Source organism: Theropithecus gelada, chromosome 14 (assembly GCF_003255815.1).
Source record: "Theropithecus gelada isolate Dixy chromosome 14, Tgel_1.0, whole genome shotgun sequence".
Taxonomy (NCBI): domain Eukaryota; kingdom Metazoa; phylum Chordata; class Mammalia; order Primates; family Cercopithecidae; genus Theropithecus; species Theropithecus gelada.
The window spans coordinates 103,280,922-103,302,932 of NC_037682.1; the positions used below are offsets into that span (position 1 = coordinate 103,280,922).

The 22,011-nt window shown below is 39.0% G+C and overlaps 1 protein-coding gene across 2 annotated transcripts in view; it reads left to right on the top strand.

The window, feature by feature from the left end:
* Positions 1-22,011, top strand: part of SIK2 (salt inducible kinase 2) — a 126,741-nt gene that overhangs the window by 72,616 nt on the left and 32,114 nt on the right. For both annotated transcript variants that reach the window (XM_025355509.1, XM_025355510.1), the window contains exon 4: positions 14,381-14,542. In XM_025355509.1, the coding sequence (XP_025211294.1) occupies positions 14,381-14,542 (162 nt within the window). The remainder of the gene's footprint in view (positions 1-14,380; positions 14,543-22,011) is intronic.

Sequence of the window (22,011 nt, forward strand, 5' to 3'; positions counted from 1 at the left end):
TCACGCCTGTAATCCCAGCGTTTGGGAGGCCAAGGCAGGTGGATCACCTGAGGTCAGGAGTTCGAGACAAGCCTGGCCAACATGGTGGAACCCCATGTCTACTAAAAATACAAAAATTAGCCAGGCATGGTGGCGCATGCCTGTAATCCCAGCTACTCGGGAGGCTGAGGCAGGAGAATCACTTGAACCCACGAGACGGAGGTTGCAGTGAGCTGAGATCGCACCACTGCACTCCAGCCTGGGTGACAGAGCGAGACTCCATTTAAAAAAAAAAAAAAAAAGCACCCTTAGAGGTTATGTAATTATATTTAGAAACAGGCCTACAAAGACTAAGTGATGGTCCAGGAGCTGAGAACAGAGCCCAGTGTTTTTAACATTAGTCCGTGTTGTTCTGGAGCTATCATCTTTCTTGTATTGCTTCCTTGATTTAGGAGTTAGCCATAACTAACCCCTCTGTCTCTTCTATCTCCCTATATTTCTGTCCCCCTTTCCCAGTATTGAACTTGGAGAGAGGAGGCAGTGGGTAAGTCTAGTGGGTGAACTGGCTTGGAAAAAGTGCTCAAGTGACTTCTTTCTGAGAGGAAACTTGAGACTAGTCTTTTCTACATCATTGTACTTATGTATAGTCTGCATGAATAGTTCCCAACCAAATGTTTTTCGAGGCCAATCAGGTTGGTCTTAATATCTAAAGATGTCATCCAGATGGATAAAAATAATGCATGTATAATAGTTAAGGAACACAAAATACCACAATCATAAATTGTATAGTGAAAATGTTCAAAAGATGTCTTTGTACAATTGTGAGTTTTATAGCTGAGTAAACTTGTTTCCAATATTGGAAATTGTATACCAGTCATATTTCTACTGTGATGATTTTTTTTTTTTTTTTTTGAGACGGAATCTCATTCTGTCACCCAGGCTGGAATGCAGTGGTGCAGTCTCGGCTCACTGCAACCTCCACCTCCCAGGTTCAAGCAATTCTCCTGCCTCCATCTCTCAAGTAGCTGTGATCACAGGCGCGTGCCACCTCACCCAGCTAGTTTTTGTATTTTTAGTAGAGATGGGTTTTCACCATGTTAGCCAGGCTGATTTTGAACTCCTGACCTCAGGTGATCCACACACCTCAGCCTCCCAAAGTGCTGGGACTACAGGTGTGAGTCACCACACCCGGCCTCTACTGTGATAATGTTACATAACAAACAGCCTCTAAAATTTAGTGGCTTACATCAACAGATATTCTTTGTCCATGAGTCATTTAGGGTGACTCCATTTCAGGGTAAATAATTGGGTTCAGATCTACTCCTCCTGTCCCTCATTCTATATATGCTTTTCTCATGGTAGATGATAGAAACATAGGAGATGAAATCAAAGCACAGACATTCTCCATGACCAAGACCAGAAGCAACAAGGCAGGGATATGCACCACCTCTTCTACTGGGAGGCATTGCAAAGTCATGTGACAAAGGGTATGGATACATCTCTTATGGGCAGGGAGTGAAGAAATGGGAACAGTAATGTACTATAGCAGTATTTCAGCCCTATCAGTTCATCACTGAATTCACCGTCCTCTTTGATTTCTAAGTAGGTGAGCAGATAGTTCTGGTTTTTGCAGCTGGCCCTTCCCTTTCACTGTTTTCTTTCTTTTCTCTGACAAGTGACTTCACGATGTCATTGTTACTTACTGTGTGAGACTTCAGTAAACACATCATAGTCAAGCCACTAGCTAATAAACTAGGGCTTGACTTTTCATGAACTTGTTTTCCCAAGAACTTTGATTTACTAGTTAGCTAACTGTATTGAAAACGCTTCATTGAAAAATTGTTCTTGCTCAGCACAGCTTAATCTATATTCTTGGATTCCCAGTGCCAATTTTTTTCTTTCTTCCAATTTTTATATTAGGTTCAAGCGAGTACATGTGCAGGTTTGTTACATGGGTAAATTGTATGTTGCTGGGGTTTGATGTATGAATTATTTTGTCAGTCAGCTAGTAAGCATGTACCTGATAGGACATCTTTCAACCCTCACCCTCGTCCCACCCTCCACCCTCAAGTAGGCCCCGCTGTCTTTCTTCCCTTCTTTGTGTCCCTGTGTACTCAATGTTTAGCTCCTACTTAAAAGTGAGAACATGCAGTTTTTGGTTTTCTGTTTCTGCTTTAATTCACTTAATGGCTTCCAGCTGCATCCATGTTGCTGCAAAGGACAGTATTTCCTCTTTTTATGGCTGTGTAGTATTCCATCGTGTATGTGTATTATGCTGTCTTTATCTAGACCACCATTGACGGGCGTCTAGGTTGATTCCACGCTTCTGCTATTGTGATTAGTGTGTAATGAACATACTCATGCATATGTCTTTCTGGTAGAATGATTTACGTTCCTTTGAGTATATACCCAGTCATGGGATTGCTGCGCTGAACAGTAATTCTGTTTTACCTCCTTTGAGAAATCTCCAAACTGCTTCCCACCGCAGCTGAACTAGTTTTAATTCCCCCCAGCAGTATATAAGCATTTCCATTTATCCACAACCTTGCCAGCATCTCTTCTTTATGGACTTTCTAATAACAACCACTCTGACTGTTGTGAGATGGGTCTCCCATTGTGGTTTTGATTTGCATTTCTCTAAGGATTAGTGATGTTGAGCACATTTCCGAATGAACCATCCAGTTTGGCTTCATTGTTTTTTATTCTTTCATCTGAAGAACTCAAGGAAAGAAGTAAAAGACATATATTTGCCCTTTGATTTATGAATGAATGATGATGTCTTAGATCTCAAATATTTGCTAAAAATTTAGATATCTTTAGAGTACTTCTATACAGAAGCCAAAATGTTAAAATTCACAAATCTGCTGCCTTCATCAGTATCTTATTCTCTAAGGTTGACATTTGAATCCTAATTCCTAAAAATTGAATGTTTTGGTAAATCATAGTCTGTTCTTTAGACTACATTTCTTTCCTTCTTAAGAAATAATTGCATATCAAAATAGCTATCTGGATGTATTTATCTGTGTAAAGAATGTGTTAGAAGTGTGACCAGATTGCATTTATAAATATTATTATAACACTACCATAAATTGAGTAGCACACAATATCAGTAGTTCAGCTTAGAGTGACTCATTTGTCAGTCCAGTGATAGTCATCACTTAGAAATAATTCACAACAGACTTTGAGGTCCTGGAGAGATGATTAAAAATAGGTGGGATAAAAGTACCTATTTGGGGAATTGTCTGGAATGTTTAATACCATCCAGATGACATCATCATAATCTGGTAGTATTAAATGTGACTCTGGCACTTTCCCAGACTATTCAGTTATTTTTTTTTTAAATTATTGCCTAAAAAAACAGCTCTGGGACAGTTAATGAAATGTTACTACATATATTGAAATCAGTAAGAAAACCCAGCTATTGTTCTAGAATTATATTAAGAGTTCTGATGTTTGAGACAGTATCTCATCTTGTCTGTAAGCCAGTATTGCCTCATGACATCTATTCTATTTTTGTCTTGAAGTACTGATTAAAGTTGTTTTTTGTTTTTTGGTTTTTTTGAGATGAAGTCTTACTCTGCCACCCAGGCTGGAGTGCAATAGTGTGGTCTCAGCTCACTGCAGCCTCTGCCTCCCAAGTTCATGCAATTCTCCTACTTCTACCTCCTGAGTAGCTGAGATTATAGGCGTGTGCCACCATGTCCGGCTAATTGCTTCTTTTTTTTTTTTTTTTTTTTGGTATTTTTAGTAGAGACAGGGTTTCGCCAGGCTAGTCTCAATCTCCTGACCTCCTGACCTCAGGTGATCTGCCCGCCTTGGCCTCCCAAAGTGCTGGGATTACAGGCTTGAGCTACCACGCCCAGCCTAAAGTTTTTATTACTTAATCTTCTTTTCTTATGTGTACTTTTTTCCACTGGGGACTGAACTTTATTTCCTTATGGTTCCCACATTAGCATTTAGGACCATTTTCATAGAGGTGCTTAAATTTTTTGTTTTAATTTTTGCTTAATGGTACTGTACAGTTCACAGTTTCATGTTATTTTTCAGTGCTTTTTAAAAATGTAAATTAGATCAGGTCTTTCATCTACTTAAAGCCCTTAAGTGGCTATCAATATTTTAAGATACGGACCCCCGTGTTAGGCCTAGAAGTCCTTGCCTAGTTTGACTTTCACTTCTTCAGTTTCATCGTACGCCTTCCTCCTTCCCTGATCTTTATGCGTTAGCCTCATTGGACTCCTTTCAGTTTTGTGAATGTGCTGCAGTTTTTTTAGGGTGCTTTTTTCCCAGTTGAAATAGTACCTTCAAAAAGAAGCCTTTCATGATTGCCCTGTCTACAATGGCCTCACCCAGATACTTTCCAGTTGATCATCCCTGTACCTCTAGCATTTATTGCCCCCTGAAATTGTAATGTTTATTTGTCTGCTTATTCATTATCTTTTTCTCCACTCAAATAGAAGTTTCATGAGGCCAAAGTGCCAAGCATCGTGAGAGACACAAATAAGTCACTCAAATATTTGTCAAATGGAGTTTATTCTTCAGACTCAAGTAGTGTAACTTACTTTATTTGATTCCATGAGGGAGAAAGCACTGTGTTTTGAGATTGACCTGAAAAAAAGTCAGGACAGTTGAGGGCCCTGAGCCCTGTGCTACTGTGCTCATCACTCTTATATAATTGATTTTATTCTCATTGACTGAGATATTTAGGCTGCTTTTTAAGAGCTATACATATATATGGAAACTGGCAAAAAAAATTATGGTTTTCTGTACATGTTTATCAGCCTTGATTTGCCCTATTAAATATTTCAAAATTAGAGTTATAAATTTCTTACTAATGTACATTTTATGTTGTAAGTACTAGGCTCTTATTTAATGCTGCAGACAGCATGATACTCTCATGTGACAGGATAAAGAAATTGCTATGTGTGGGCAGAAGCCAGTAGGATAGATGTGGAATAAAACCCCCTTTAAAGGTTCTTTGCCGTCAAGTGACAGTTGATGTGCGGAGCAATTTAAGGTATGACTCTCCCACCAGAAACAAAACTTGGAGTTTTTTACTGAGAAATCAGAGTAATCCAAGGCCTGAATAACTTGCCCAACATGACACAGCAGTGAAGAATAGAGCCTCGGTTCGAATTTATTTCTACTACATTTTTAAATCTTCTTAAGTAGAAAGAAATCTGGAAATGTATTTTACTTACATGTTTTATTAAAGATGTGGAAAATGTTTGAAGTCATCTGTTTGATATCTGTTACTGTCATCATATTTTATAATCTAGTAGCTTCTATGTGGGGATTATAAATAATTTTAGAAAAGTTTGACTATATTTGCTTTTAATTATTGCCAGAAACTTGGACATATAGTCTTGAAAGTCAATTGTAAATAACCTTGAAAACTTTCAACTACGTAACTAAAAATTCTCAGAAGACCATGGTTTGCTTCGGTGGTTGCACATAGCTTGAAGAACTGATTCAGAATCTAACAGATGCGAACAGCCTAATGTAGGGAAATTGCTGAAAGCACAATTAAATTGCCAGAGTATACCAGAAGCAACAATTTCCTTAATTTTTGTTGAACACACAATTTGAAATGATTATGTGCTTACAAAAACAAACAGAGAAAAGCAAAGTGTTTTACAATCTGTAGTTTTATATTCATAAATATGTCTCAAGGTTAAAAGTTTAATATTATAAATAGTATTATAACCTAATATTTAAAATTAAGGTAACCCATGTTATCCTAATTAATACAGAATCAGATACCTAATCCCTAATCCATTTTCTACTAGTGTTCACATGTCAGGTGGTACATATATCAGTGTGCTAAAAACAGTTCAGATTATTTCATCTAATGGGCCTTCCTTTCTTAGTAATATTCCAAGAGTGATTGGCAAGAACCAGCACAAGCTGAGCTGTCAAGCTTGAAGTCTTGATCTACCCATAAGAGGGGTATTTTGGCCTGGTATAGTGGCTTACGCCTGTAATCCCAACACTTTGGGAGGTCGAGGCGGGCGGATCATAAGGTCAGGAGTTTGAGACCAACCTGGCCAAAATGGTGAAACCCTGTCTCTACTAAAAATACAAAAATTAGCTGGGCATGGTGGCAGGCCCCTGTTATCCCAGCTAATCAGGAGGCTGAGGCAGGAGAATCATTTGAACCTGGGAGGCGGAAGTTGCAGTGAGCCAAGATCGCACCATTGCACTCCAGCCTGGGTGACAGGGTGAGACTCCATCTCAAAAAAAAAAAAAAAAAAAAAGGGGGGGGGGTGGTTTTCATAGTATCATTTTTGTACTGATTAGAAAAAAGAATTGTTAGAGGAAAAGATGAGTGTAGATTTAGATTTGAGGATTGAAAATAATAGCTCTTCAAAATATTTTGAAGAGAGCAGATGAGCCAGTTTTGATTACCTTATTAGAGCTTCATCGTTCATAGTGGTCATATTCCTGAAAACACTGTTTCTCTTCAAATTTAGTAACTAGAATTGTGAAGTCTGCAGATTTGTGGGTTAGGAACCTCTTACCAGGATTTAACTGAGATTTTTAAAGAAAAAAAAGATTCTTTAAGCATAAAATATTAAATTGGCATCAACCTTTCTACTTTACTCCCAAAATTATAAATTAAATCCTTTTAACATAACATTAAATATTTAATTTCATAAATTATTAATCTTTTGTGCTATTATTCAGCTCCATCTTTGAGGAATGCTAGTAATTTCTGACTGAAGAACATGAGACTTAAAGATAGTCATGCAGAGATTCTCACACCCCTGAGGTTTGAGGGAACTCAGCTGTCTGGGTTTCCTCCACTTCTTTAATAAGATGCTGGGAAGGCTGCCTCTTATCCCTGGGGGAAGAGAAGGGATACCACTAAGCAGCAACAACGATGATGATAGCAACTAACATTTATTGAGCATTTATTATGTGTCAGGCACTATGCTATGAAATGTACTTATCTATAAGTGCAGACTGAAAGCATTGATTAATTATACTATATATAACTTTAATCTGTATAACTTGGAATCTGCTTGTTGGGGCATCAGCCTTCAGGGTTGATAGAAGATGACTCTTAAATTTTTGAGGTTGACTGACTGTAAGATGATAGTTATAGTGACTTAGAAGGAGGTAATGAAGTTTATAAAAAGAAAGATGAGCTCTGTCTTGATAACATTGCAGTGGCAGAAAGAAAATCTGTATAAATATATAATTAGGTAACTGTTGAAATGTCAAATATCATTGGCAAATTTGGAGATGATTATTATAAAAATTCTAAGGAATGAATGAAATCTCCCAGGGCAGAGTTTCTTAACCTGGTATTAAACCTAAGATTTTATAGACCTCCTTGAAATTATATACTAAACTGGGGACCAGACACGGTGGCTCACGCCTGTAATCCCAGCACTTTGGGAGGCCGAGGCGGGCGGATCATGAGGTCAGGAGATTGAGACCATCCTGGCTAACATGGTGAAACCCCGTTTCCACTAAAAATACAAAAAATTAGCTGGGCGTGGCGGCGGGTGCCTGTAGTCCCAGCTACTCAGGGGGCTGAGGCAGGAGAATGGTGTGAACCTGGGAGGCAGAGCTTGCAGTGAGCCGAGATCGCACCTCTGCACCCCAGCCTGACAGAGCAAGACTCTGTCTCAAAAAAAAAAAAAGAAAAGAAAAGAAATTATATACTAAATTGTATATGTGCATGTGTATGTATGTATCATTTTTATTAGACTTTCAGTAGGGTCTGTGAGCAGAAGGCCCAAGGCCAGAGTGTTAAGATATCTTTTGACCTGAGTGATGAAAGGCACCCTGAGACAGGCACTAAATGAGAAGAGTGTGAAAAAGAACCAACATCATTCAGCTAAGAATAAAGCAGATCAAAAGTTAGCCACATGAAGGTGATAGTTTATATTTTTTAGAAATAATATTTCACTGTGTCGCCTAGGCTGGTCTCAGACTCCTTTGTAGTTATTTATTATGGTGCTTGAATCATGAAAGAAAGAGAAAAGAAAGCTGGGAAATAAACACATACATCTTAATGGTCATCATTGGAAGTGGCTAGCGTGCCAACTCCTTACTTTGAAAATTGGTACTTAAAGAGGAAGAATTAAGCATTCATTCTTCCAACCTATTGAAGTTTTTTTCAGAATAATAACTCTAGTTGACAAGAAAAAATACTTCTCTACAGAAGAATTTCACCTAATAAATGTGGCAGGAATCAATTAAAAAATCACAATTTTGCAACCCCTAATGAAATCATTGATTCATGTAACAGCCACTAATGAATACTAAAACTGTTAATGCTGTGGTTCTCAAAGTCTGGCCCCTGTTCCTGCATCTTAAACATCACTTGGATACTTCTTTTAAAAATACGAAATCTCAGGCTCTTTCCAAAACCAGCTATGTCAGAAACCCTAAGGGTAAGTCCCAGTAAGCTGTGTGTTAACAAGCCCTCTGAGGGTTCTGACAATCACTGGAGTTTGAGAACCATGATATTAGGAGAAAGATTGATAAGAATCTTTATTTGAAGGATCAGGCTCTCACTCACAGTACTTACTGACCAATCTTAGCACTCCTAAAAGAAGAACCAGATGTTATATTCCTCTTAGTAGATGCACCTGTGATGTATTCTTGCCACTCCCAAAAGATATTAAGCCTGAATCTGTTCAGTCCTTTATAGAAACTATAGGAGACGGAAGAATAAGTTAAACAGTAATGTGAGGAAGCAGAGGACAAATCCAGAATGTAGGATGACCGACCCATTTTCTTCAAATCAGTGGCACAGGAAAAGGGGAGGGTGAGAGTAAGGGCCCTGTTCCAGTGTAAAAGGGCTCCAGAAACAAAATAAACAAATATAAAATGTTCATCTTGGTTTGTATCCTGATTCAAACAAGCCAACTATGGAGATTTGAATTCAGACTGGGTAGTAGATGATAATAAGGAATTGTTAATTATGTTAGGTTTGATAATGATATTGCACTTATGTAAGAAAATGTCATTTTTTAAGAGATACATAGAAAAGTATTTAGGGTGAAACAAATTGATGTCAAAATATGCTTTATGTTACATGAGGAAAAAACGGATAAATGAAGCAAGTATGACAAAATGTTGATAACTCAAATTTGGTTGATTTATTATACTATTTAATATAATTTTATGTATGTACAAAACTTTCATAATAGAAAATTTTAAAAGATATCTGTAACATAATATATTTATTAGAACATTTCTACCTATGCTAACCTTCATCACAGTGTATTGTAATTGCCTGTTTACCTTGCCTGTGCTAGTATTTCTCAAACTATCAAACTGTCAGTATTGAGTTTAAATTAGCCAGTCTGTTGCAGACCATGATTTTTGTAAAATGGCAATAAAAAATATTGACCAAAAAAGCAAAACTGGAGGGGTTATACAAAATATTACCTTAAAAGTTTTCGTTGTTAAAGTTAACAAACATAAAATTACATTTCACTTAGCAATCAGAACCAACATAAACATAGGGAACAGTTTCTAAAAACTGTATTATATTCATCAAAAATACACACATAAGCAGACATGAGAGCAATGTGGCTGTAACATCTGTCACCCCATTGATCGCCAGCGTTGATTCAGCTGATCTGGCTGGCTAGACCGGTGTTCCCCTTCCTCCCTCACCCCTCCACGTGCGTCCCTCCCAAAGCTGCAGGCTTGGTCGAAGAGGACAAACATCCCCAATAGAGGAGGACCGGTCTTTGGTCAAGGGTATGTGAGTAGCTGCACTGCCCTGCCAGAACCTCCAAACAAGCTCTCAAGAATACACACATAAACAATTAGTATAGACAGTTGCTATTAAATTCATAAGTTTGTTCTATAATCATAAGGTTTTTTTGTTTTTTTTTTGAGACAGAATCTTGATCTGTTGCCCAGGCTGGAATGTAGTGGCTCAATCTTAGCTCACTGCAGCCTCCCGGATTCAAGTGATTCTCCTGCCTCAGCCTCCCGAGTAGCTGGGATTACAGGTGTCTGCCACCATGCCTGGCTAATTTTTGTATATTTAGTAGAGACAGAGTTTCGCCATGTTGGTCAGGCTGGTTTCGAACTCCTGACCTCAGGTGATCTGCCCACCTCGGCCTCCCAAAGTCCTGGGATTACAGGTGTGAGCCACCGTGCCAGGCCATAAATTAGGTTTTTAATGTGAAACATGAGTGTGCTTTTTGTATGTTAACTTCAAGACCGTGTACATTAACTTGAGCTTGGATTATGTTCCTCGAAGGGGGTGATACATGCCTAAACAAATTTTATTTGCAGCCACAGGTTTCTGGCTCACTTACTTCTATTATGGATTTCTCAGCACATGTTACAGTTTTCAGGGATACCTACACTGCAGAAATGATAAAGCATGGGGAAGATAATAGATACCCTGGAATGCCTGCCGAGATTTTTACCTGAAGAGTGAAAGTGCCACTTCTCTAAATAGTTTGTCTCTGGAATTTAGATCATTTTTCTCACACTGTGTGTTATACATTTACTGATATGTGATGATTCTGGCTTTACATGGTAACTTTAGATTCAGATATACCATGCCTTTGTTTTTCAGACACTGCCCTTCCTGATACCACGTTTCAAAGTTTTTCTTTCCCCTTGCCTGTGGTTCTCCCAATTTGGACTGATAGCTTCAAAAAACAATAACTACAGATTCCATTGTGCTTCCGGGGACTCATATTGTGATCAGTAGTTTGGGGTTTCTTTCTATATATGTAAACTTGCACTTTTTCACATTAAATCTGTCAGATTTCTCTGTGTTGCCAAAATCTCAAAAATCTTTCCCAGTAACCTCCATTGACTCAGCATTTTCATCAGGGAAAAAAAAAAGTTTTCTATCTGTACAAGTCAATCATTTGTCCATGAAAAAATGGTCTCATTTAGAGGTACAGCTTAAATAGCATTTTGTGGTGGAATCTTAGGAAAGATATTATTAACTACTCAAAAGTTATTTCTTACAGAAAGCATATTGCATTCCCCTCCGTAGGTTATATTTGCCCAAAGGTCCATATTTATAAGGGACTTCCCAGCTCATCCAGTGTAGAAGTGAGCCTCTGGTTTGCTCTTATGCAGAGAAGGCACATTGTCTACTTGCCAGTTCTTAAACATAATCTGTCTCAGTTGGCAGTTTGGACATTTTGACTGGAAATTATGCATGCTTGTTCTTAAGTGATCTGTTCTCCTTTAGAATTATGGATAGCTACTATGCAGGTTCTGCAAAGGCAAGGGGAAGATGTAATGAGCTGACCATCTCAGTTTCTGATGCTAACCCATAAAAAAGAATAGATAAAATGTCCACTTAAATTTAAAGCCTGTAATATTTAGAATATGGCTAATCAGCTAAGTACTCAGAATTATACATAGGATGCTTTGTGCTTATTGCTAAGCATTGCAGAGTACAAAAGAGAATAAAACGGTTCCTGTCTTCAGGAGGCTTAAATGACATTGTCTTTAATACTTCAAAACAAAACACTATGTGTTAAAGCAGTAGTCCCCAACCTTTTAAATGGCACCAGGGACCAAGTAAGTGGAGGACAATTTTTCCACAGACCCAGGATGGGGAGGATGATTTGGGGATGAAACTGTCCTACCTCAGATCATCAGGCATTAGATTCTCAAAAGGAGGGCGCAACCTAGATCCCTCACATTTGCAGTTCACAATAGGGTTCGCATTCCTATGGCAGGGGACCGCGTTCCTAACAGGCCATGGACCAGTGCTGGTCCGTGACCCATGGGTTAAGGACCCCTCTTTTAAAGTTAGGGCTGTGTGTGTACACATGTGTGTGTACCTTGGGATATTTATTATACGTATGTGGATTATTACATACAGTGTGAGGCAGTGTATGATAAATGACAAGGTGTTGAGAGAACAGGTTATTTCTGTTTGAAGTGATCAGGGACTATTTAAGGGCAAGGTGTCATTTAATTAGAGTTTTGAAAGGATGGTTAGGGTCTGGTGTGATGGCTCACACCTATAATCCCAGCACTTTGGGAGGCTAAGGCAGGAGGATTGCTTGAGTCCAGGAGTTTGAGACCAGCCTGACCAAGGTAGAGAGTGAGACCCCATCTCTACAAAAAATAAAATATTAATAATTAACCAGATGTGCATGCATCTGTAGTCCCAGCTACTCAGGAGGCTGAGGTAGAAGGATTAATTGAGTCCAGGAGGTTGAGGTTGAGGTGAGCTATAATTGCACACCATACTCCACCCTGGGCAATAACAGAATGAGACCCTGACTAAAAAATAAATAAACAAATAAAAGGATGGTTAGGATTTCAACAGGAGTCTAGTAAAGATGCTTAATATGATAAAAAATTAAGTCAAATATTACATCCCCAGATTGACTGTTCAGTCACCAGTTGTACAAATTCAGCCAGATTACTTAATCCCCTCTGATTGTCAGCTTTCTCATCTATAAAATGGAAATTAAGTAATAGTTATCATAGGTTTTAGAAAGATGAAATGAGACACTGTGATATGAACATGCTTTGTAAAGTATAAAGTATTGTGTAAATGTTAGTAAATTTTATAGCAAGTAGGCCAGGCATAGTGGCTCACATCTATAATCTCAGCACTTTGGGAGGCCAAGGTGGGCAGATCACCCAAGGTCAGAAGTTCAAAACCAGCCTGGGCAACATGGTGAAACCCCGTCTCTACTACAAATATAAAAATTAGCCAGGCATGGTGGCGTGCACCTGTAGTCCCAGTTACTCGGGAGACTGAGGCATGAGAATTGCTTCAACCTGGGGAACAGAGGTTGCAGTGAGCCAAGATTGCACCACTGTCACTCCAGCTAGGTGACAGACAAGACTCTATCTCGAAAAACTAAAGAAAAAAATATATAGTAAATATTGAGAAGGACATGAGCCAAAGGCAGGGAATTTAAAAACCTGTAAACTAGTAAACACTAGAGCAGAAAACATGTGCAGGTGACTGGGAATACTGAGTCACTAATACAGTTCCCTAGTTAGGACAATTATGTTAAATTTAAAAGTCTTTCAAGATTTGTGTTGATCAAAAGATAATTTCAGAGGACTTTCAGATCTTTGGGTGAAGTGTTAATGAGTGGTAATGTTTAGTTTTATTGAATTGATGTACATAGTTACGTAGAATTAATTTTCAGGTAAGCTGCTTTAATAAAGATTATAACATTGCATAAAGATAGTGTATCTTGCAAAATGTATTTGTCTTATAGTTTAGAGAATATGGTTGTCATGACAGTGTTTGGTTTAGAGCACAAGTCTGCATGTTCTTGGGTAGATGAGAATTCCTTCCAACAGCTCAGGGCGTGAATTATTTAAGCTACTTCCAGGTATCACCATATCTCATGTTACAAGTGGTTTGTATAATAATTGCATGAAAACAGTGTTTCAGAAAAGATGTCTTCTGTGTGACGAGATGTCAGATACTTCATTTATTTCCTCTGTTTTACATAACTTTTAGTTTTTTAAAGTGTGAAATAATAAGCTTTTCAACAAATAGAATACCTAGACTTTAAAAAAATTATGTTGAATTGTACTGTGAATATTATGCTGCTTGCTGCTGACTGGTCTTGGGCTGTCACCATTTGTTTGGACTGCAGTGAAATATGATTAGAAATACTTCTCCGGGCCAGGCACAGTGGCTCACACCTGTAGTCTCAGCACTTTGGGAGGCCGAAGCAGGAGGATCATGAGGTCGGGAGTTCGAGACCAGCCTGGCCAACATGGTGAAACCCCATCTATACTAAAAATACAAAAATTAGCTGGGCGTGGTGGCAGGTGCCTGTAATCCCAGCTACTCGGGAGGCTGAAGCAGAAGAATCATTTGAACCTGGGAGGAGGAGGTTGCAGTGAGCTCAGATCGTGCCACTGCACTCCAGCCTGGGAAACAGAGTGAGACTCTGTAAAAAAAAAAAAAAAAGAAAAAGAAATACTTCTTCAAAGACAAGAAACTTGGAAAACACCATATTACTTTATCACTAATTATTGTTTTTTAAAAAACAACAAAAAAAACTTTTTTGTTTGTTTGTTTTTTGAGACAGTCTCGCTCTTTCACCCAGGCTGGAGTGCAGTGGTGCAATCTCAGCTGACTGCAAGCTCCGCCTCCTGGGTTCACGCCATTCTCCTGCCTCAGCCTCCCGCGTAGCTGGGACTACAGGTGCCCGCCACCACACCGGGCTAATTTTTTGTATTTTTAGTAGAGTAGGTTTCACCGTGTTAGCCAGGATGGTCTCGATCTCCTGACCTTGTGATCTGCCCACCTCGGCCACCCAAAGTGCTGGGATTACAGGCGTGAGCCACTGCACCCAGCCAAAAAAAAAAAAAAATGTTTTGAGGAAAAAAATTTCCTGACTACTAATAGTGGAGTTATTTTATTTTGGTGACTAATTCTTAATCCTCTTTTCATTTACAGACTATCTTGCTAATCATGGCCGGTTAAATGAGTCTGAAGCCAGGCGAAAATTCTGGCAAATCCTATCTGCTGTTGATTATTGTCATGGTCGGAAGATTGTGCACCGTGACCTCAAAGCTGAAAATCTCCTGCTGGATAACAACATGAATATCAAAATAGCAGGTAACTGGGACACAATTGGCTCTAACATGATCTGACGTGAGCCACTGCACTCAGTGTGTGGAAACAGACCTGCAGGCACAGATTCAGCAGCGTTTCTACCTGATGACATCAGGCTTTCTCAAAGTCCATTTTATTCATTTCCTTAGTTCTGTGTGTAATTAAAAGTAAGGGAATGAGCTCATTATTAATATACACAGGTCAGAGCTACATCTGGCGTCTGATGTGTCCAGATTCCGTTGGCAGGGGGCTCTGCTGGAAGAGGCACATTCGTCTGAATGTCAGAGTGATTAGAGAGAGGACGGGGCTGGAGGAGCAATGCTGGTTGCTGGTACTCTGGCCTGCTCTCCTAATTATGACTGATGGCTACAGCCAGAAGCAGAGAAAAGGCAAAGGAAGTGGTGGAAGTAGAATGAGAAATACTTGAGACAGAAAAACACCTTGCCTTGCTCTGATACAACAGGGGTTTGGTTTATAACATGAAAACTAAGTTGGGTAGAGATTAGTTTGCCTGTTTTTCTCTTTGCCTTTTCACAATTGTAAAATGTTTTCTTTTATATTCTCATTTTCTATATTTACATAGTCAAAACTCTAATTCACTCAATAAATATGTATCAGGTACTGTGCTATGTTAAGTACAATATGATATGTGGAAATCATTTCACAACATACCCATATATCAAAATAACATGTTGTACACCTTGAATATATACAATTTTTGTCAATTACACTTTAATAAAACTGAAAAAATACAGTATGATAGTTGCAATTTTAAAAGTATATACAAACTGCTGTAGGAGTATAGGTGATGGAACAGCAGGCTACCTGTAGAGTCAAGGAAGCTTCACAGAAAAGGAATTATTTGAACTTAGACTTGAGAGAGAAGTTAGAGAAGCATGTCAGGAAGATAAACAGAAGCAGAATGTTGCAGGCAGGCAGACAGAGATTGGAATGGTGGGGAACTGTAAATTCAAAATTGGTAACATGTAAAATCTGTAGGCATGCGGGATTGATACAGGGGGAGCAGATAGGTAAAGACCAGAATATGAAACATCTTGAATGCCATGTCAAAGATTTCAGAGTTTATTCTGTAGGTAATGGGGAATCTAGCCTACTGAAAATTATAGGGCATGGATGGGGGTAAAGTGGAATTGGGATAACATGATTAGATTTGCATGTCAGAAATATGTCTCTGGCAGCAGAGTTAAGATAGGTGGGAGATGGCCGGGCGTGGTGGCTCACGCCTGTAATCCCAGCAGTTTGGGAGGCCGTGGCTGGTGGATCACGAGGTCAGGAGATCAAGACCATCCTGGCTAGTACAGTGAAACCCTGTATCTACTAAAAATACAAAAAAATTAGCCAGGTATGGTGGTGGGTGCCTGTAGTCCCAGCTACTCAGGAGGCTGAGGCAGGAGAATGGCGTGAACCCAGGAGGCAGAGCTTGCAGTGAGCCGAAATCGTGCCACTGCACTCCAGCCTGGACGACAGTGCGAGACTCCGTCTCAAAAAAAAAAAAAAAAAAAAAGATAGGTGAGAGATGTGGGTGAGGTGGAAGACAGGAAGACTAATAAGGAATCTAGTGCAATAGTCCATTTAAGAAAACATGAGTCTGAACTACAGCAGCAGCACTAGAGGTTGGTAGAGGTTGAAGGTATGTAAGGGAGATTTTGTTTGACTTGGGTTTTGAAGAAGAGAAAACACGGGTTAAAAGCTTAGCAAAGTTGCACATGGTGGTGTTCTGTCCTAAGATTGTTAAAGAAGAGCAGGGAAACATCCAGATGACAGGGGCTGACCAAGAAATTATTAATTGACCTGTTAGGTTGGATACTCATTGAACTCAGTAAGTTTAGGGACAAAGTAGCTTCCTCGGTTTGCTGTATTATGATATAAAATATAAGGTAAAACCCTCATGTTTGTACATCGAACTGATTTGTTTCTGTGCCGTTTCCCATTAGTTTTTGTCTTAGGCAATTAGGGGAAGGCAAATAATTTTTATTCGTTTTAAATGTCAATATTGCATATGTTACAGGATATGTAATGTATTTTCCATTCTGTAGTCTTGTGATTTTTTTTCTAATGGGATTACCTGAATAAGACAAAGTGTTTTTAAGTTAATTTGTTATATTCATTTGTGTGTGTGTGTGTATATATACATATATAACACATGTATATACATATATATAAAGATTTGTATCGATTTGTCATTTTTGTTGTGAAAATGTGATGCACGAAATTAGAATGCTTTCATAGTTTATGTGTGTTCACTTCCATTTGTTTTTTCCCCTTCCTCTGCTTTTGGACCTTCCATTTGGTGTCATTTATTTCACTCTTGTTTGCCAACCTTCTGTAATGAACTTCACTGGGATATTTTGGTTAATGCTCCTTGAAAGCACCGGCTGCCCTAAAATTGTCTTTTTCAGAGAAAGTCTTTTTTTTTTTTTAAGTCCTTTGCTCTGTAGAAAGAAGGAGGAAACTCCTGCTTCACCTTTACATTCCCTTATTATCAAAACAAAATATTTGCCAAAACAATAGCTCAAAGGAGTTCTAGGAGTTTTTTGTTTTGTTTTGTTTTTCCAAGGGAACCTTTTTTTTTTTTTTACTTTAAGTTCTGGGATACATGTGCTGAACGTGCAGATTTGTTACACAGGTATACATGTGCCATGGTGATCTGCTGCACCTATCAACCCGTCATCTAGGTTTTAAGCCCTGCATGTATTAAGTATTTATCCTAAGGCTCTCCCTCCCCTCCCTCCCCGCCTCCCCTCAACCCCCAACAGGCCCCTGTGTGTGATGTTCCCCTCCCTGTGTATATGTGTTCTCATTGTTCAGCTCTCACTTATGAATGAGAACATGTGGTGTTTGGTTTTTTGTTCCATTAGTTTGCTGAGGATGATGGTTTCCAGCTTCATCCATGTCCCTGAAAAGACATGAACTCATTCTTTTTTATGGCTGCATAGTATTCCATGGTGTATATGTGCCACATTTGCTTTATCCAGTCTATCATTGACAGGCATTTGGGTTGGTTCCAAGTCTTTGCTATTGTAAATAGTGCTACAAGAAACGTAAGTGTGCATGTGTTCTAGGAGTTTTTTTAGACAGAGAAAGGTTATAGGTATGTAAATCATGTGCTGTAGGAATTACAAGGTGCTGTCACTAACATCTCAAAAGAAAATGTCAAAGTAAGACACCAAAGAAACTTGCAAACAAAAAACACAGAATATTGCTTTGACGTTATAACCAAGTTTTGCCTGGCTATAGTATATCTAGTATAATTCTGGCATAAAATATAGGTGGGTCAAATCAGTGCTTCTGCTGTCATTGTGTGATATCTTAGGTTTTTGTTTTGTCTTTTTGGTTTTTATTTTCATTTTTTAGTATCTAATCTTCAAGTCCTTCCAATTTTATAGAAGTCAGGTAAAAATTCAGATTGGTGAAGTTGTTCTCTCTGGTGAAGACAGTGTGATGACTTACATTTAATTGAGCCCTCACTGTTTTCAGGTATTCAGCTAGATTCTTTCTTCATCTTCACAGCAACCTTGGGAGCCACTTAGCTATTGCCAGTTACTAGATGAGAAAGCTGAGATGCAAAGAGATTAAACAATTGGCCAAGGTGACACAGATAATAAGTAGTAGACCTGGAATTCAAACCTAGGTCTGTCTGACCACAGTATCTGTCCTTCTCCCACTACACCATGTTGTCATTTCCAAGCATTCTGCCACTGCTTCCTGAAGGGGTACTCACTAACTGAATTTTGGGGTCCATCATTCTATGGTTGTATATTTAGTGTCCCTGCTTCCATTCCTTACAAGCAGACATACATACACACACACGCGCGCAGTATATCCAAGCACTCAAATTTTCTTGCCCACACTTAATTCTCTGTCGTCTCCACTATCCTCAAAAATTTTAGTAGATGTTTCTTAAGCTTCTGTTCTGCCCTTGGACTAAGTCCTGGAGGTTCATACATTTCAAGACAAAAAACAGCAGCAGTGACAAAAAGCTTAACTCTGCTCTTACCTCAAGGAGTTAATCAAATAAGAACCAGACCTTTAAGTTAACATAACACAAAAAGATCATTGTTTTCAGGGCCATGAGGCTAGGAGAAAGACTAACTCTGTCTGGAAGAATCAGGGAAATTATTAGCTAACACTTGATTAACAAGAAGGTATTTGTGGTGGGATTGGGATGGGGGAGACAGAGAAAGAGGGAGAGGCATGAGCAGTGGCTCATGCCTGTAATCCTAGCACTTTGGGGGGCCGAGGCGGGCAGATTGCCGGAGCTCAGGAGTTCAAGACCAGCCTGGGCAACATGGTGAAACCCCGTCTCTACTAAAATACAAAAAATTAGCCGGGCGTGGCGGCGTGCGCCTGTAGTCCCAGCTACTCAGGAGGCTGAGGCTGGAGAATTGCTTGAACCTGGGAGGCTGAATTGCAGTGAGCTGAGATCCCACCACTGCACTGCACTCCAGCCTAGGCAACAGAGCGAGAGTCAGTCTCAAAAAAAAAAAGGAGAGAAGAAGAAAGAGAGATAGAGATTGAGGCTGGGGTAGCTTCCTCAAGCAGGTGGATCCGCACATGCAAAGGCTGAGAGGACAGAGCAAATTGGAGTGGTAAGGAAACTGCAGGTGTTAGCCAGTGAGAATGATAGGAAAAGAGCCAGGAGAGGTAGGCATGGGCCAGATCATTCCACATGCCATAAAGTGTTTAGATGGATTCCAGTGTCTTTAAATAATTTCTCCAGGATATTTATTTTTATATGTAGATTTTATAACTTCTTGATGGCCCTGATTTTCTTTAAGAATCATCTTCTTGTCTCTGAGAACTCTTAAATCGTAATGGAATCTAACACTTGGGAAAAATAGGGCTCCATGGGAAGAAATTACAAGAACCCTTACAAAGTTACTCTCTCAAATTATACTTTTTTTTGTTTTTTGGTTTTGTTTTGGTTGTGTGTGGTTTTTTTTTTTTTTTGGCTTATGAAAACCTCTTTAATTGCAAAATAAGCTGAATAAATGAACTGTTTTAGCCATCCTGTATATTGAAATTGAAGAGAAGCACAAGCCAAAACTAGGTTTAAATTAAAATATTTTTGTGTTTATAAAACAAAATGGAAGTATCAAACATGGTTCATTTTAATAAATAACAGAAACATGGCTTTGAGATCAGTTTCTAGGTTATGTTCTCCCCGTGAGTAAAAACTTGAGACAGGCCAGGCACGGTGGCTCACTCCTGTAATCCCAGAATTTTGGGAGGCCAAGGTGGACGGATCACGAGGTCAGGAGTTCGAGACCATCCTGGCCAACATGGGGAAACCCCATCTCTACTAAAACTACAAAAATTAGCTGGGCATGGTGGCACAGGCCTGTAATCCCAGCTACTCGGGAGGCTGAGGCAGGAGAATCGCTTGAACCAGGGAGTCGGGGGTTTCAGTGAACCGAGATCACACCACTGCACTCCAGCCTGGTGACAGAGCAAGACTCCGTCTCAAACAAAAAAATAAAACAAAACTTGAGACACTAATGAGCCATGGATTCACCCACACCAGTGTGTACTCATTACTTCAACCATGAGACCTCCAACCTTTGTAAAAAGTGAGTGTGAGGACATTCACAGTAAGAGGCTGAATGCAAAGCAATATTGGCTTTCAGTAGTTTTAGTAATTGCAGTACTATTTCCACCTAGCTATCTTGGCTCTGGCTATTTAGGCATTAAGTTGAGAATAAATAGATGAAGAATATTTAGTTTTATTCTCCAACTTTCCCAATCTAAAATGTTTATAATAAATACTTAAATAAGGATAAAAATCTATGAATTAATCACACGTTAAACAGGGCTTCATGTAGAGTACTGAGTTGAGTAACAGTGCTAGTGCAAATTCTGGCTGTGCCACTTAGTAGCTATGACCTTGGGCCGATTATTTACACTCTCTAGGCCTGGGTTTCCATATCTATTAAATACAAATCTGTTTTTCAGGAACAGATTGTAGAGATCGGTGATAATATTGGAGACAGGGAGGCGATGTAGGGTAATAGGTCAGAGTATGGGCTGTAAAGTGAGGATACCTGGGTTTGATTCCCGCCTCTGCCACTTACTAGCTTTGTGACCTTGACCACGTCTCCTGACTTCACTCTTCTCAGTTTCCTTATCTGTAAAGGGAGAATGATGAAAGTTCATATCTCATAGTGATTATTACTTGAGTTAATGTTTGTAGGGTACTTAGAACGGTGCCCGGCACATAGTGCTAGTTAACTGTTTGTTAAATAAATTGTTAGATAAAGCTCCTGGCACCATGTAAACACTCAATACAAGGTAGCTATTATTTGTATTCAATGTATAATTGATTCCATGTGAAAACAAAGCCTTAAAATTTTAATTTTAAGCATGTTTTTTTAATTAACTAAGGCTTTAAAGCCTTATTAATACAAACCTTTTAGGACCAAGGAAAGTTTTTCACATATTCTCAATTGTCTCTGGTTGATGCAACTTAATTTTTTGCTGAGAGAGACCTTAAATGTAATTAGTATTGTGTAATTAGCCTGATTAGTCTGACCTGTGCATCACGAGTCACTTGCCTTGAGCCCAAGAGGAATGCTTCCTTTCTGATTTGAAGCATTGGCCCATCATTGCTTCTAACAACCTTCCTACTTACTAGATGACCTTGAGTCAGGGTTTCTGTATATATGATTTCAGATTTGTCCCCTAGAACTGAAAAAGGGTAGGAGAGGCAAAGATAGAGATAGGAAAAATATATTTTTTTTAAGTATTTTATTTTTATTGGAAAAATATTTATTGCAAGTCTTCCATTTGTTCTCCTCCTGCCACTAGCGTTATGTAAAAAGTAAAAAGAGCTTTACATCAAAAAGCACAATGACACTTTGTATCCTTAAGTCCTACTTAGCATTCCATAGTAAGCTGGGAATATGGAAGATGGCTCAAAGGGTTCGGTTTGGTTTGATTTTTTTTTCCCTCTTCATTTCCCTTCCCCTTACTTCATTTAAGCTAAGGAAGATTATTTATTTGCTTCTTAGTTCATTGAACTCTCTGACTGGACAAATAGATGTCTTACATTGGTCAACAGGATCACATTTCATCTCAACTGTGATGATTGTTCCCTTCCCTCCTGTCAGATGGGAGAGTGACTGATGTTTGGAAATGAACTGTGCAACTGACCTTTTCTTGCTGGTGGGCAACAAAGTATGCATTGACGTCAGTGTTGGCTGATCCACATTCAGTTTGTGCAATGGGTCAGCTTCATCTCTATCACTCTCCACCTTTCATTTGTCAGCTTTCATTTCCTCATAATTGTCTTCTTCACTCCTATTATAATTACAAAGGATGTGTAACTCTTCATCAAGCCTGGCTAGCTGAATTCTACTGGTAATTTTAGAAACAAGGATAAATTTAACCCTAAAGCCATCTGCTGCTCTGTAGGAGGATTTTTTAAATTATAAATTAGACATTATAACACACTG